The sequence below is a fragment of the Homalodisca vitripennis genome, chromosome 2 (assembly GCF_021130785.1).
Source record: "Homalodisca vitripennis isolate AUS2020 chromosome 2, UT_GWSS_2.1, whole genome shotgun sequence".
Lineage (NCBI taxonomy): Eukaryota > Metazoa > Arthropoda > Insecta > Hemiptera > Cicadellidae > Homalodisca > Homalodisca vitripennis.
Genome location: NC_060208.1, coordinates 48701512 through 48714390, shown reverse-complemented (window position 1 = coordinate 48714390; position 12879 = coordinate 48701512). Strand labels below are relative to the sequence as shown.

Genomic DNA, 12879 nt, shown 5'->3' with positions numbered 1-12879 from the left:
ATAATATGTTAAGTATGAAGCATTAGTTAGATTGAAATAAGATTTGAAATAATAGAAAAACAGTTGGCCTAAAACACTGTGCTTCTACAGAGAATTTACACTGCCACCTTTGGGAATAAATTAATTTATGCCAAATTAAAATATGTCTACATTATAAACTCAAATAACACTTACACAGGGCAAAATAGGAGAGGACACAAGTTTGTTACTGTCAACACCGGTGGCTGCTGTGTACTCCTGTGTAGCAGGTGCCAGTGCAACACTAATTTGTCTCAGGCCAATCATACGTTTCTCCATTGTCTTAAGTGCGTTTGCTGCATCCATTTGTGAGCGTACTCTGACAATGGCAGCAAGCGTTCCCTCCGTTTGCAGGAATACAGACACGTTCATCACCTATGAATAGAATATTGAGACTCACACAGGCGAACAAAACCATCTAACTAGAAAAAAATTGTATAGATAAGCCAACTTTAAGAAATTTATAACATCTTTATTTCAACTTTTTATTTTGAATTGGTTTTAAATGTTTGAATAGTTAATTAGGAGTAGTTATGCCTATCTGTAAAGACTATCTTATGATTCTAAACTCTTATCTAAACGTTGGATTATATATCAGTAATTGTATAAAACTACGTTTTCACTTTAAAATATTTTTCATACTGAGATGTGTTATTAAAAAGAAAGGAATATTCATAAGAAATGTATTTTAGGTGCATAAAAGTTATTTTTAAGTTCTTATTGGCAACGGTTAGAGGTGGTGCTGACACAGCCCACACTGGTGGCCAGAGACATTCATGATAACTGCTATATTCATCTGTTATCTGATAGTACTCTATCGAGGGATATTTAAAATTGTATAGAACAATGTCTTAACTTTTTTTAAGAAAAACAATGGCATTATATTATAAACATACAGATTACAAAAGTTTTAATCTCTTAAATGGTAAAACTCATTCAAAGTGTAGACAGGTCAGTACATAAGCCAATTTTATAAGTTATTCTCAGTCTTGCCAGTCAGTATTCGTCAGTGGTCTGGGAGCTGGTTATGCAGTCAGATTTTTTCTCAAAAAGCGTCATTCGTTGTTATGGAGTCACAAAGTGGAATGCATGTCTTGTTTGATATCCATGAATATTGTTATTTCTTTGTGGATTTTTATTGTCAGCATATAAGATTACATCTCTAATGTACAAGTTAACAACTGCCATGATCTTAATTTCTTGAAGACATTTCGGTATGTTTCCATTTACTGTAGGTTGGCAAGGATCCTAACTGCCCGTTTTTGTAAAATCAGAACTCTCTCAGTTGCTTAAGGCTATATTTTTCAAAAATTTTAGCCATAGGTCATAAGATTTTTTCTTGTTGGCAAATTTAATTTTATCCTCATCAGCTCATATCGGTTTATATCTTTCAAAAGCTTAAAAATATTCTTGTTTGTCTTCTTAGTTCACAATCCGCAAAGAATATTTCATTATTCTTGGTTCTGAGTATTGTCTTCTTTCTCGGGCAAGCTACATCTAGGTGTGTAACCTCTTTCTTGGTGACTTCATTACATGCTTCTTGATTCATAATACACTTAACCAATCATTTTCTGCTAAAATAGTTTTGAGGTAGTATAGATTATCATTATGAAATTTCCTTGTTCATGATGTCAGTTGGACTGTTTTTAGGGTTTGACCTTGTATCTTGCATATTTGGGCTTTATGGTCATATATTCCTGTGTGCATAACTTCTACCTTGAGATCGTGTCTGTTGTGCAGACACAGTCGATAGATGTATATGAAGTTTGTGACTCTAGTACGTGAAGAAGTAGTCTCTCCATGTGAAGCGTTTTTATACTCTAAAAATTAACCTTTTGTACTAAACACACTTAATAGTTCTGAGTATTTCTAAACTGACTTACCGAACAGCATTTGCTGAAAGCTGCAGCCAATTCATTTTTCATCTGTACAATATCAATACTCTGATCCAAGTTGGTGACAATCATATCAACCGAGTCTGTAGTCTGTTTTGTAACCGGCTTCACTGGAATTGGCTGAAGTACAGGCTACAAAAAGAGAGCAAATCATTATCAGGAGTGTAGGAGCTACTTAAAACTATCATATGAGCCTTATTTGTACTGTGTTTTAAACAGTTGCCTAACTACTTAGTTTAAAATATATTTAAAATAATGAGGAGAGAAAGAATAATACAACTATCTCACAAACCTTGTTCCTTTACATATTGAATAATGTATTAATAATCTACTCTCAACCTGGGTATTCTCTGTAATTTATATATTATTTAAGTAAATAAAAGCAATGATGGACTGAAGAACCAGCTATACTGATGGCAATCTTGATTGAAGCCCAATAAGAACAATAATAAACGTCATGCACTTCTACTATGTTATATTTAGCCATATAATTATTTGAGATGTCACATTTAAAAGATGTAATCAATACACATCAAATGCTGTGTTGTATCCGAGGATAACTAACAAATCTATGTATACTAACCTGGGTATCATCTTTCTGGGGAAGATTGATAATAGGAGGCGGAGGAAGGGACGTATTCACTGTGAACTGTAGATGTGGTGACGGTGTTCGGCACTTGCGTATCTCCTAAAAATAAAAACACAATAGCACTCATTAATTTTGTTAAATCTAGTTGATTCTGAGTTAATAAAATATATTAACCTTTTAACCCTTTCAGGGCCAGGACCAAATATGAGATGTTGCAAAATTTTTTCACATATCTATCCCCTTGTGACTAGTCAAAAGTGCCAGGCTAAAATTGGCGATTTTGCAGTCTCTTAGATTAAAATTTATAACTTTTCATAAACATTAGAGAATGACCTAAAAGTTGCACCAAATTACTCGTATAGACATATACTATCAACAAAAAAATATAAAGATGTAGTTTTAAGTAATTTAAAATTTAAAAAAAATAATGTTTTAATGGATTACATAAAAAAATTTAATTTTTTAATTTTTTTCGTAAATAACTAAAAAAGGAAAAATAATTTTACTGTAGAAAGCTATGTTATTATATTGTAAATTTATAAAGGAACAACCATACAAAATTTTGTGTTATTTCTCTCATAAATAAATTTTTTATGACACATTTTGTATAAATACGCATAATTGTACTTCGCAACAAGTGATAAAGCAACTGACTCTTAACTGCAAGAAACTTAAAATAAATATTCACATTACGGATGTACCGGTAAACAGATGATTGTAGGATCCATAAACAGTTTCAATACAGTTAAAAACACTATTTACCAAGAAATATTTACACAATTTTATTTGAAATTTATTTACACTTTTTCTATTTACAAATATGCTACTTACAATTTCACTCCCGTGAGATCGCAAATTGTCAGTCATTGTAACTACTACACACAATAGCTAAGCACGTAACTACTAACACTACTAATATTTACAACCACAAAATAAAATAATGAAGAAGAATCCAGCATACAATGGTACGATTGCACTAAAGCATAAAGAATTAACAACAATAGATCGAGTCACCTGATAATGTCACGTGACAATTACGAAATTAAAATGCATAGACCTCCAAAATAAAAATTATATTCATATTAAATATCTACAAATATACCAGGGAATAAAAAAACATAAAACTTTAATCATTTGATGTCGTATTTTTTAAAGAAAATTACGAATATCAAGGCGGCAATATATTGCCGCCTGGCACTTTTCAGACACGATCTATGGCGGCAATATATTGCCGCCTGGCCCGGAAAGGGTTAAAGACAAACTAACAATATATTGTTAAAATACAAAATTTGATCTGGAACATGCATCTTTTCCATAAACATGCATCTTTTCCATAAACATGTATCTTTTCCATAAACATGCATCTTTTCCATAATGTCCACAGCAAGTTTTCAAGAAATTGCAGCTGTTGACTCTGCCATATCTCTACATATTGGAAACAACTATGTTTTGTATGAATAGATGTACCTTAACCAGAGGCCAAGACATACACATGTATCAGACACGTGTCAGAGCAAACTACCAAACTGGTAGACACAGAACGGTGGTTTATGAACGCCTTCCCTCACAAGTGGGTGTTCAATTCTTCAACAGACTGCCCAATTCAATCAAAGATGCTCCAACGCCAAAGGCGTTCAAGACTCGCCTAAAACGCTTCTTGGTGTCTCAAGCATTTTATAATGCAGGTAAGTTTTTAACTTTCAACTGGGAGGCGCCCAATTAGAAGACTGACACTGCTGTTTGAAGTGGGTTGCATTGGCAGTGAATGAAAGAGGTGTGGTTGTAAATATTGTATGTCTGTATGTGTATTATAGTATGAATGACAGAAATTTTAGGATATCATTATTAATTGACATTTGCCATACAATTTAATTATTGTCTCAGCAATAAAACAGATTTGATTTTATTGGCATCTGACACCACTACTGCATTGTGCAGTGGTCGCTCGCCATACTAGCAGATAGTTCTGCAGTAGAATCTGGGGTATACAGCCTAAGATGCTTGTCTGACTTTACAAGACCACCATTACACCAATAATCACCTACAGGATTTTAGTTCTTAGACATGTGTTGGGGTTTATAAAGAGCCTCAAGATGACCTGAGTTGCCTAGATTTCGGTAGTATGTCACAGTAGTGTTACAGGTACAGCAGTATTATCTCATCCAAATAGACCCTCCATATCATTTTATATATGTGGCGTAAGTGATTGATATTGTATGAAATCACTAACTCTGCGCTTTAGGTTATCTCGTTGCACCAAGACATACATTAGCTGATCAAAATGGAGGTCGCTTAGAGCCATAACACAAACAGCCAATAATTCTCTGCAAGCCATTGGATACTTTGTTAAATTTTATAGAAACTCTAATCTCTACACTCCATCCTATACTGCTGCTTCAAGGCACATTATATTGCACCTCCAAAAAGCTTATCTGGAAGAAGCACTTTGAGGTGAAATGTCCCCTAACATCTGTATAGTAAGTAACAAACACTAGAAACACCCCATTCCTGCACTTTACCTTATCTCACTAATTCAGGATGGAATACACTTGGCCTTTATGAGTTGAGAGGTGTTTAAGAAACATAACATACAGAAAATATAGATGCTCTTATTTTAATAGAAATACTTATGAATTTCAAATCATACAATTCAATTCATTAATTAGATTGTTTCATTTGAAAATCATAAGCATAAACAGTTTTTGCGTATTGCATGAACAAATATTTGAAATACACATGAGAGAATGGGTAGAACTCCATGTAAAGACTCTCTGCATCAATGGTATTGATATGTTCACACCTGACTGCACTGCGATGTCCATTCATCTTTCCGTGAGACTGTCCAGATTGGTTTTGTTTCCCCTTCAAAATCCGCTCCATCCAGCATAGAATCTAAGGAATGTCTCCCGCTTGCGGCTGAAAATAAACATGAAGCAGATAAAGAATATACAACTGAGTTACTAATAGATGTACATGAAAGTTGGATGAACTGGTTCTGATAAGGTTCTTTACTCTGGAAAAAATCACAATTATGTAAGTATTTTCCAGACAAAATTCTCTAGCTATATTTTACATTTAGAACATGAGATCATCTAGACAGATATATTCACAGTGAAGGTGAAAGTGTTGCATTTCCTCTATCTGCTCTGCTGCCTCAATGTCCTTCTGCTTATGCTAGTGATTTACTCAACAAGGATACAACATGTTATCAAACAATGTGTATCAAGCTTTGCCAGAAACATCATTGTTCCTCCCAGACTATTGGTATGATGCGGAAAGTTTTCCACGATGGGACTTTGAGGTATCGACAAATAAAAAAAATGGCTTAACCTAAGAAAGAACCACAAAGGTTCGTAGTTAAGGTAAAATTAATACACAAATGTAACACTCACCTGGCATAGTTAAGAAATTATCCGAAGTATTCTCTCCTCTCTTTCCTAATATTTGACGACTAGTCTGGAAAAAATAAATCTATTTAAAAAATCAATAATTACTAAGTGGACTAGTTTTCTACATGCAAATAAAAATTTGAGTATGGACTTTTGTTCTTTAAAAATAGATCTACGAATATTTCAGTTACTTAAATATAAAATAGATGTTTCTCAAAATATTATTTAAATTATTGAAACTGCCTCTGACATAGTTTTATAAAGTAGTATGTGCAAAGTTAATACTTATATTTAACCTGTTGAGGAGTAGCTGAAAGTTGTTCCAAAAGAGTACAGACGGTTATAGCCGTTTGATCCCAAAAGAGTATTGACGGTTATGACCGTCCATGACGGGGTTGCTAAAACAATCAATATTGCAACTGTTTATGCACTCTAGTAGCGTTCTTACATACTACATATTTCGACTGTGAAATGTTCAAAGTAATTATTGCTGTACGGTGCTGGCTCCTAGTGACGGAATACATAATCAGAGATTTGCCGCCAAATTTTCTGTCATTTTCTCACGCCACGTCCATTTATAGGCTATACATGGAATCAAAAAACCCAAATGCTAAGGTTCACGTCATGGACTTCCGAATTAACGTTATCAGATAGATACTGGAATCACATGTTGCACCAAGAGAAGAGGCCGCAGCTGTGACGCGTCCGTTGGGCGGAGCCCAGCAGCCGCTACGCTTGTCAGGTTGCCATTTCCCCGCCCACTACCAGTAAGGGAAAATGGCCGAGGGAAGCTAAAACGCTGCTTTGTGTGTTCAAATACAACACGGGGTGAGCATAAAAGGAAAGAAACTGCTTATGAGTGCACAACATGTGAAGTAGCACTTTGTGTGTACCCATGTTTTGAACACTATCATATGTTTGTAAAATTCTAAAAAAAAAACAAAATGTATGAATTTATCAAGTTGTAGATCCAAAAATGCATTATTATGATATTTTTTAAGGTTTCAATACATTTTGAATGAAACAACAAAAATTTTTTCTTTACTCCCTGGAGTTCATTAAGGTTTATTTTGCTTGGTACTTTGGGATTATACCGACCACACCCAGACATGAATCGTTATTTCACATTTCGTTTCTACTGATTACTAGATTAGCGTAGAACAATATTTCGTCAATATAAAACAGGAATTGTCTTATCGCAAACCCCTCCCCATCCTCAGACAGAGGTCAAAGTCGAGCGTCTAGTAGATAACGTGATTGCAGTCTCGCCGCCCGTTCAGCTGGTGCATCGCTTTGTTGTACTTCCGTGTTTTACCTCTACATTTCTCCAAACACAAAAATTCAACAAAAACAAACATTTACCAAACTAAACTCTTTATTAAAAAAACACTAAAAACTTGTTTTTATTCTTGATCACATTCCGCCACCCAAAATGCGAGTGCCTCCGGCCATCAGCGCGGGCATTGACAGCACCTTCGGTGCTGCCCCGCGCTGATGTCGACGAAAGAAAAACATCCCTCGAGATAGTACCTATCAGTAAAATATCAAATTCTAGAGGGGCTAATCAGAAATATAAATTGAATTGTAATGGAAAGGCAATTATGTACCGTGCAAATCACGTGATGCCGCGCGGCCTGCCGTAATCAGGATTCTCGAGAAAGATAAGATAACAGCGATCACAATACCTGGAAATGCTTGTAAGTTTGTAATTTTGTAATTGAAGAGTTGTTTTTTCGTTCTATCATGTTTGTTTCTATAAATTTCTATTTTTGTGTTCTTCATACTAGTGTGGTCGGTATAATCCCAAAGTACCTTTTGCTTACTCTAGTATACACTAGGAAGGATGACGGTTATAGCCGTCAGTACTCCCCAACAGGTTATCTCACTTAAAAGGGCCTTGTGAAATAAGAACAATGTCGCAAACCAGATATCTCTCTATCTCAATCCCGTTCAAAATGCAAGTCTGTAAAAGTTTCAATTTTATAAATACGATAAAATTAAATATTTAATACAAAATTCATGGAGAAAGGTTAAGTTTTAAGTAGACGCTTCAAAATAAGCAATATGTGTATTTTCAGTACATTTCTTAAGATTTTCGGATAAGACATTTAGCTCCTACCTAGAACTGACTGTTGTATGGGTAAAACAGTGAGAAGTAGAAGGAAAGTAGGTAAGAGGAAAGGATAGTGGTTTGAGGGAAAGTTACAGGAGAAGGTAAGTAAGAGGGGAGGAAGGAGAAGAAAAGAAACAAAGAGGAAATAGAGGAAGAAAATTTTCTATTTCGTTAAAGTATACAGTAATATAATATTTCCAAAAAATAATAATTACATGAAAATCTAACATATTACAAATACCTTACACAAGAAATAATTCTAAAAAGAAATTGCAAATATATTTACAAGGGAGACATACTAACATTAGAACAAAGTCAAGCAAAAAACTGTGAACAATTACCTGTTTTAACCTGACTTGTTGAGGAGTTGTACTAAAAAAATGTCTAGCTGACAAAGGTAAATTTTCTTGGTTGTAAAACGGCCTCCTCTGTGACTGGATATTTCCATAAAACCTAGAACAAAATAAATATATAAAAATTATGATGGAAAAAGCTTGTCTTACATGTGACACTCCACTAATATTCAAGAGAATTAGAATTAGAAAAGGTTTGTGAAAATTCAACCTTTAAAGGTTGACATATAACAAAATGGTGGACACTCAGTTGTAAAAATGAAATTGAAGTAGCTGTATTTCCTCTTCTTCTTCTTCTTCTTCTTCTATGAAAAATGCAGAACACAAAAGTAATTTGCAAGCAACCAGTCACAAACATACTTAAGCCCATTATGCCTGTTATTGTTGGTTAAAGTTCATTATGGTGTTTACTGTATTTAAAAAAAAAGTGTTGTATTTACCTAGAACAATTAGGAAGTGTATCATTCCATGAATGACTATAGAAGGTTCCTTCTGTCTGTTCCCCAAAACCTGGTATATTCCACCTATCATCATCTCTTCTGGCATTGGTCCGTCCTAAAAAAGATTAAATACGATTACTAACATTAATTTGTTAAAGTGACACAAAAACATACAGTAGTGGTTTTAAAAATTGTTGAATTTACTAAATTCAACAATTAATTACACTACACACTACACTTACACACACTTTACACTTACACTTTACTATTTAGGTCATTCCTCGATAGTATTACAGTTAAACGTTTTAATTGGTTATAAACCTGTTGTTTTCACAGAAAATAAAAAATACTTGTACCATAACTAAACATAAAATGTTTACAACATTATTTTATACAAGTTGAAATTTTAGAACTATTTAAATTTCAGGGTGGCCATGGTTTCTGTTCAAATTCCTGGTTTTCCCTGATTTTCCGGTAAAAAATTCCAGATTATTTAGTATGTTTTCAAACCAAACATACTAGAAAAATTTGGTTAGACTTTCCTGCCATCATAGAAATTTCGAAAATATTCCTGAGACCATATCTCCTCAGTCTCAAGGATATCAGAGAACAGGAGCCCTTAAATCTGATAGGCTTCTGCAAAAGCCTCGGACTTTGAGGACACAAATTTAAGTAAGGGAGGTGCAAAGATCCTTTTAGGACTACGAGCGGGAACAAACCATCCTTTTCCCTCAGGACCAATAAAAAAATAAACAACTGTAATACTCTATTATTTTTACCCTTACACCGAGTGGAAAGGTCATGTTTAATTGACTGACACGGTGGCGGACTTGATGGGGTACGGCCCGAACATCTTTTCCGGGCCCCGCTAAAACTAAGTACGGTCCTGTTTCCTAGAAATGCCACAAAGCTGCGGTGGTTAGCAAATTCCTTGCTAGCGATAAGCAAGAAAATTGAGTGATGAGTCATTGCTACCCCCTATTTTAAGCTCATTAGTTTTTATCTATGTGTCTTTCAATTTGTCGACATAACATCGTATATACTTAATAACTTTCCTTTCTGTAATTTTTGGAAAATATCCAATCTGGAATAATATAGAGAACATGCAATAACCAACATAGTACTACCATGGGGCAGCCTGCAGTCCAGCATTGCTGGTCAGAGGTCTGCGGTGCGGGAACTTTCGGTACGAGGCAGTTTTACCAGAACACAAGGCCGGTTCTGTACAACCAACAAATAAACCATACTTTCATCTCAACTCTACTTTTAACTTTGACCTTTTGGGAAAAACAAGAGTGCCACGCTACTTCAAAAGAATTTGCAAAGATTTAGGGAAATGAATATATCTTTAAAACTGAAATGAAACCGTACATCGCCGCTCGCACACCCACAGCAAACCATCAGGGAAGCGCGCGCCCATGGTGGACGAACGGGATGCCGGATCAAAACTAAACTAGGTAAAAAAAAAGAACACCGTGGTCAGCATACTCAGGTTCATTTACTAAGACACAATATAGCCTATCTAGTCAATATAAATATATAAGTTTATAATACTATAAATAAAAAAAAAAATAAAAAAAAATAAAAAGTGCCTGCAGTAGTATATACCTCAAACAATCCTTGTCAGGTGCACCTGCATACAAAAAATTAGAAAACGCCATAATTTGAAACAAGAAATGCCACAATTTCACCCGGTATCCTTCGGCTAAGGGCGGGCCTCCTAATGAAATCCAAGAAATAACTAAATATATCTAAAACTAACTTAAAATTAAATAACAAAATATAAACTATATAAATGGCAACAATAACAATAACAAATAAATAAAGAATATAAGCAGGGTATCACAGAAGACTAGAAGCAGGGTGCTGACTAGAAGAAATGTCCATCATGGTGGCCCTCCTTCAGCAGAGCGCAAAAGCGAAGGTTCTCTGCGACCACGCATGATGGAGAGATGACAGGAGGAAACAATTCATCTCTTGGACCTCATCAGTGAGGGGCCATAAACTTAGCCGCACATGTCAGAAGGAGAACAGCTCCGCAAAACTAACAAACACTTAATTAAACTAAATTTTAACTTGGAGCTACTCCTAACTTGTACACCACGGCTCGGAGTCTTTGCCACTCTACCGGAAAGGCCAAACGTCTTCAAATGGTCAGTGGCCTCTGCAGCCAATAAACCCACACACACATACACTATATAAAACACACATGAGCCGGGGAAGATATAGGTATTGAACCGGCTCAGACTCCCCCCCCAAAAGGAGGAACTCCCCTCTGTTAATTTCTTCAAAATGAAGAACCAAACGAAATGCCTCTCCCCCCAATGGTTGAAGAATTATAAACCGGAAACCCTGAAGTCTGCAGAAGGTAAAAACCAAGAAAATCCAGTTGGAGGCAAGAAATCCCTCCAAGAGTTGCGTGGGTACAAAGAAGAAAACAGGAACCTTGATCAGGAAGAAGGAGCAGAGGTGATCAGGCCTCTGGACCTAAAACTCTCCCGCACAGACTAAAAGAGAAATCACGGATGACTCCGGCAAGGCTTCAGATGGGATATGTGCGCCTTCCTTCCTGAAAATCTTCCCGGACTGAGGATCTCCCAGTCCGGCAGTCACCGGAGTCAGAAACTTCAAAGATGCGGTGGGGACCAGTCCACCTGTAGTAAAGTTTAGCAGCTCTTTTATCCACAGCCGAACTGACTGGGTGAGCCTTGCAGTAAAACTAGATCCCCCACCTGGAAGGGGATTGGCAATACGATCTCGGTTGTACTTCCTCCTTACTAACTCCCTAGCCCGAATGAGATTCCGCCTGGCTGCCTCCCAAGTGGCTTTCACATTGGGAGTACCAGGAGGTGGCAGAAGATCGCTAATTTTCCAAAGGTTCGCCAAAGGGTTGTTTGGCGGAAAAGCCAAATAATAACTCGAAAGGGTACCGCCTTGTGACTTTCATGCTGGGCCATATTAAAGGCAAATTGGATCCAAGGTAGTTGTTGATCCCAGGTGGTCTGATTTTCCGCATGAAAGGCAAATGAGAGCAGATCGAAGATTGCGATTAAACCGTTCGGCGTGAGAAGGCTGAGGATAGAAAGGGGAAGTAGTCACATGGCGGGATTTCCGTGCCCAAAGCACATTCTTTTAAAGATATTGGAGACAAACTGTGAACCATTATCGGAAACTAAGGTGGCGGGGATTCCAAAGTGTTGAAAAAAATGGTTACGAAGTGCTTGCACCGTGAGCTGCGCGGTAGCACTCCGCAATGGGAACAACCAAACAAAACTTGGAGAAGGCATCCACACAAACAAGTAGGAACTTATTTCCGGACTTGCTATGCGGGAGAGGCCCAACATAGTCAATGAAAACCTTCTCCAAAGGTTTTTCCGCCACCTCAGATGACAAAAGACCCAACTTGGTATTTTGAGCGGGTTTGCTTAGCGAGCACAGTTCACAAGAACGTACTCGAGCTGCAATATCCGGTCCATACCTTTCCAGATGAACTGATCCCTAATCTTCGCGATGGTCTTATGAATTCCTAGATGTCCGCCCACAGGAGAAGAATGAAAATACTGAAAGACCATCGGTACAAGAAAGCTTGGCAGCACTAACTTAGGTTTTCTCTCCGCTGCTTGTCACGGCAGCATAGAGCACCTCGGTACAGAAAATAAGGAGGGTGGGCACCTCCGTTTTTAAGCTCATTGATGATAGCAGTCAGCTCGGGATCCTTAAGTTGGTGTGGAACAATGTCCGAAAATGCCAGAGGAAAGTCTAGGAGCACGCCACAACATGGCGGCTCTGATAAATTCTGGTGGTCGTTGGGTAAGTGATACATGCGTGACAGAGTGTCCGCTATGATCTTTTGGGTGCCTCGCACGTGCTGCACTGTGAACTTAAGGGCAGAAATTTGGACTACCCAGCGACCAATCTTCCCGAGCTGACGGGGGTGGGCAAGGAGCCAAGAAAGTGGCCTGGTTGTCGGTTTCCAACAAAAATTCTTTATGTTCTAGGTAACGCCTGAACTTATTAATTCCAAACACGAACAGCCAAACATTCCAGCTCATAAACAGAACAACTCTTCTTCTCACAAGGGG

At 36.8% G+C, this 12879-nt stretch overlaps 1 protein-coding gene across 4 annotated transcripts in view; it reads right to left on the bottom strand.

Annotated features, from left to right (window-relative positions):
- The window catches only part of LOC124353923 (meiosis regulator and mRNA stability factor 1-like), a 98591-nt gene that overhangs the window by 55368 nt on the left and 30344 nt on the right, over positions 1 to 12879 (bottom strand). For all 4 annotated transcript variants that reach the window (XR_006921644.1, XM_046803981.1, XM_046803983.1 and 1 more), the window contains 7 exons: positions 8798 to 8912; positions 8346 to 8457; positions 5895 to 5958; positions 5303 to 5418; positions 2497 to 2601; positions 1902 to 2045; positions 175 to 393 (listed from right to left, as the gene is read on the bottom strand). Coding sequence is in view for 3 of the 4 variants with exons in the window: in XM_046803981.1 (XP_046659937.1) it covers positions 175 to 393; positions 1902 to 2045; positions 2497 to 2601; positions 5303 to 5418; positions 5895 to 5958; positions 8346 to 8457; positions 8798 to 8912 (875 nt within the window). In the remaining variant the exon portion in view is untranslated. The remainder of the gene's footprint in view (positions 1 to 174; positions 394 to 1901; positions 2046 to 2496; positions 2602 to 5302; positions 5419 to 5894; positions 5959 to 8345; positions 8458 to 8797; positions 8913 to 12879) is intronic.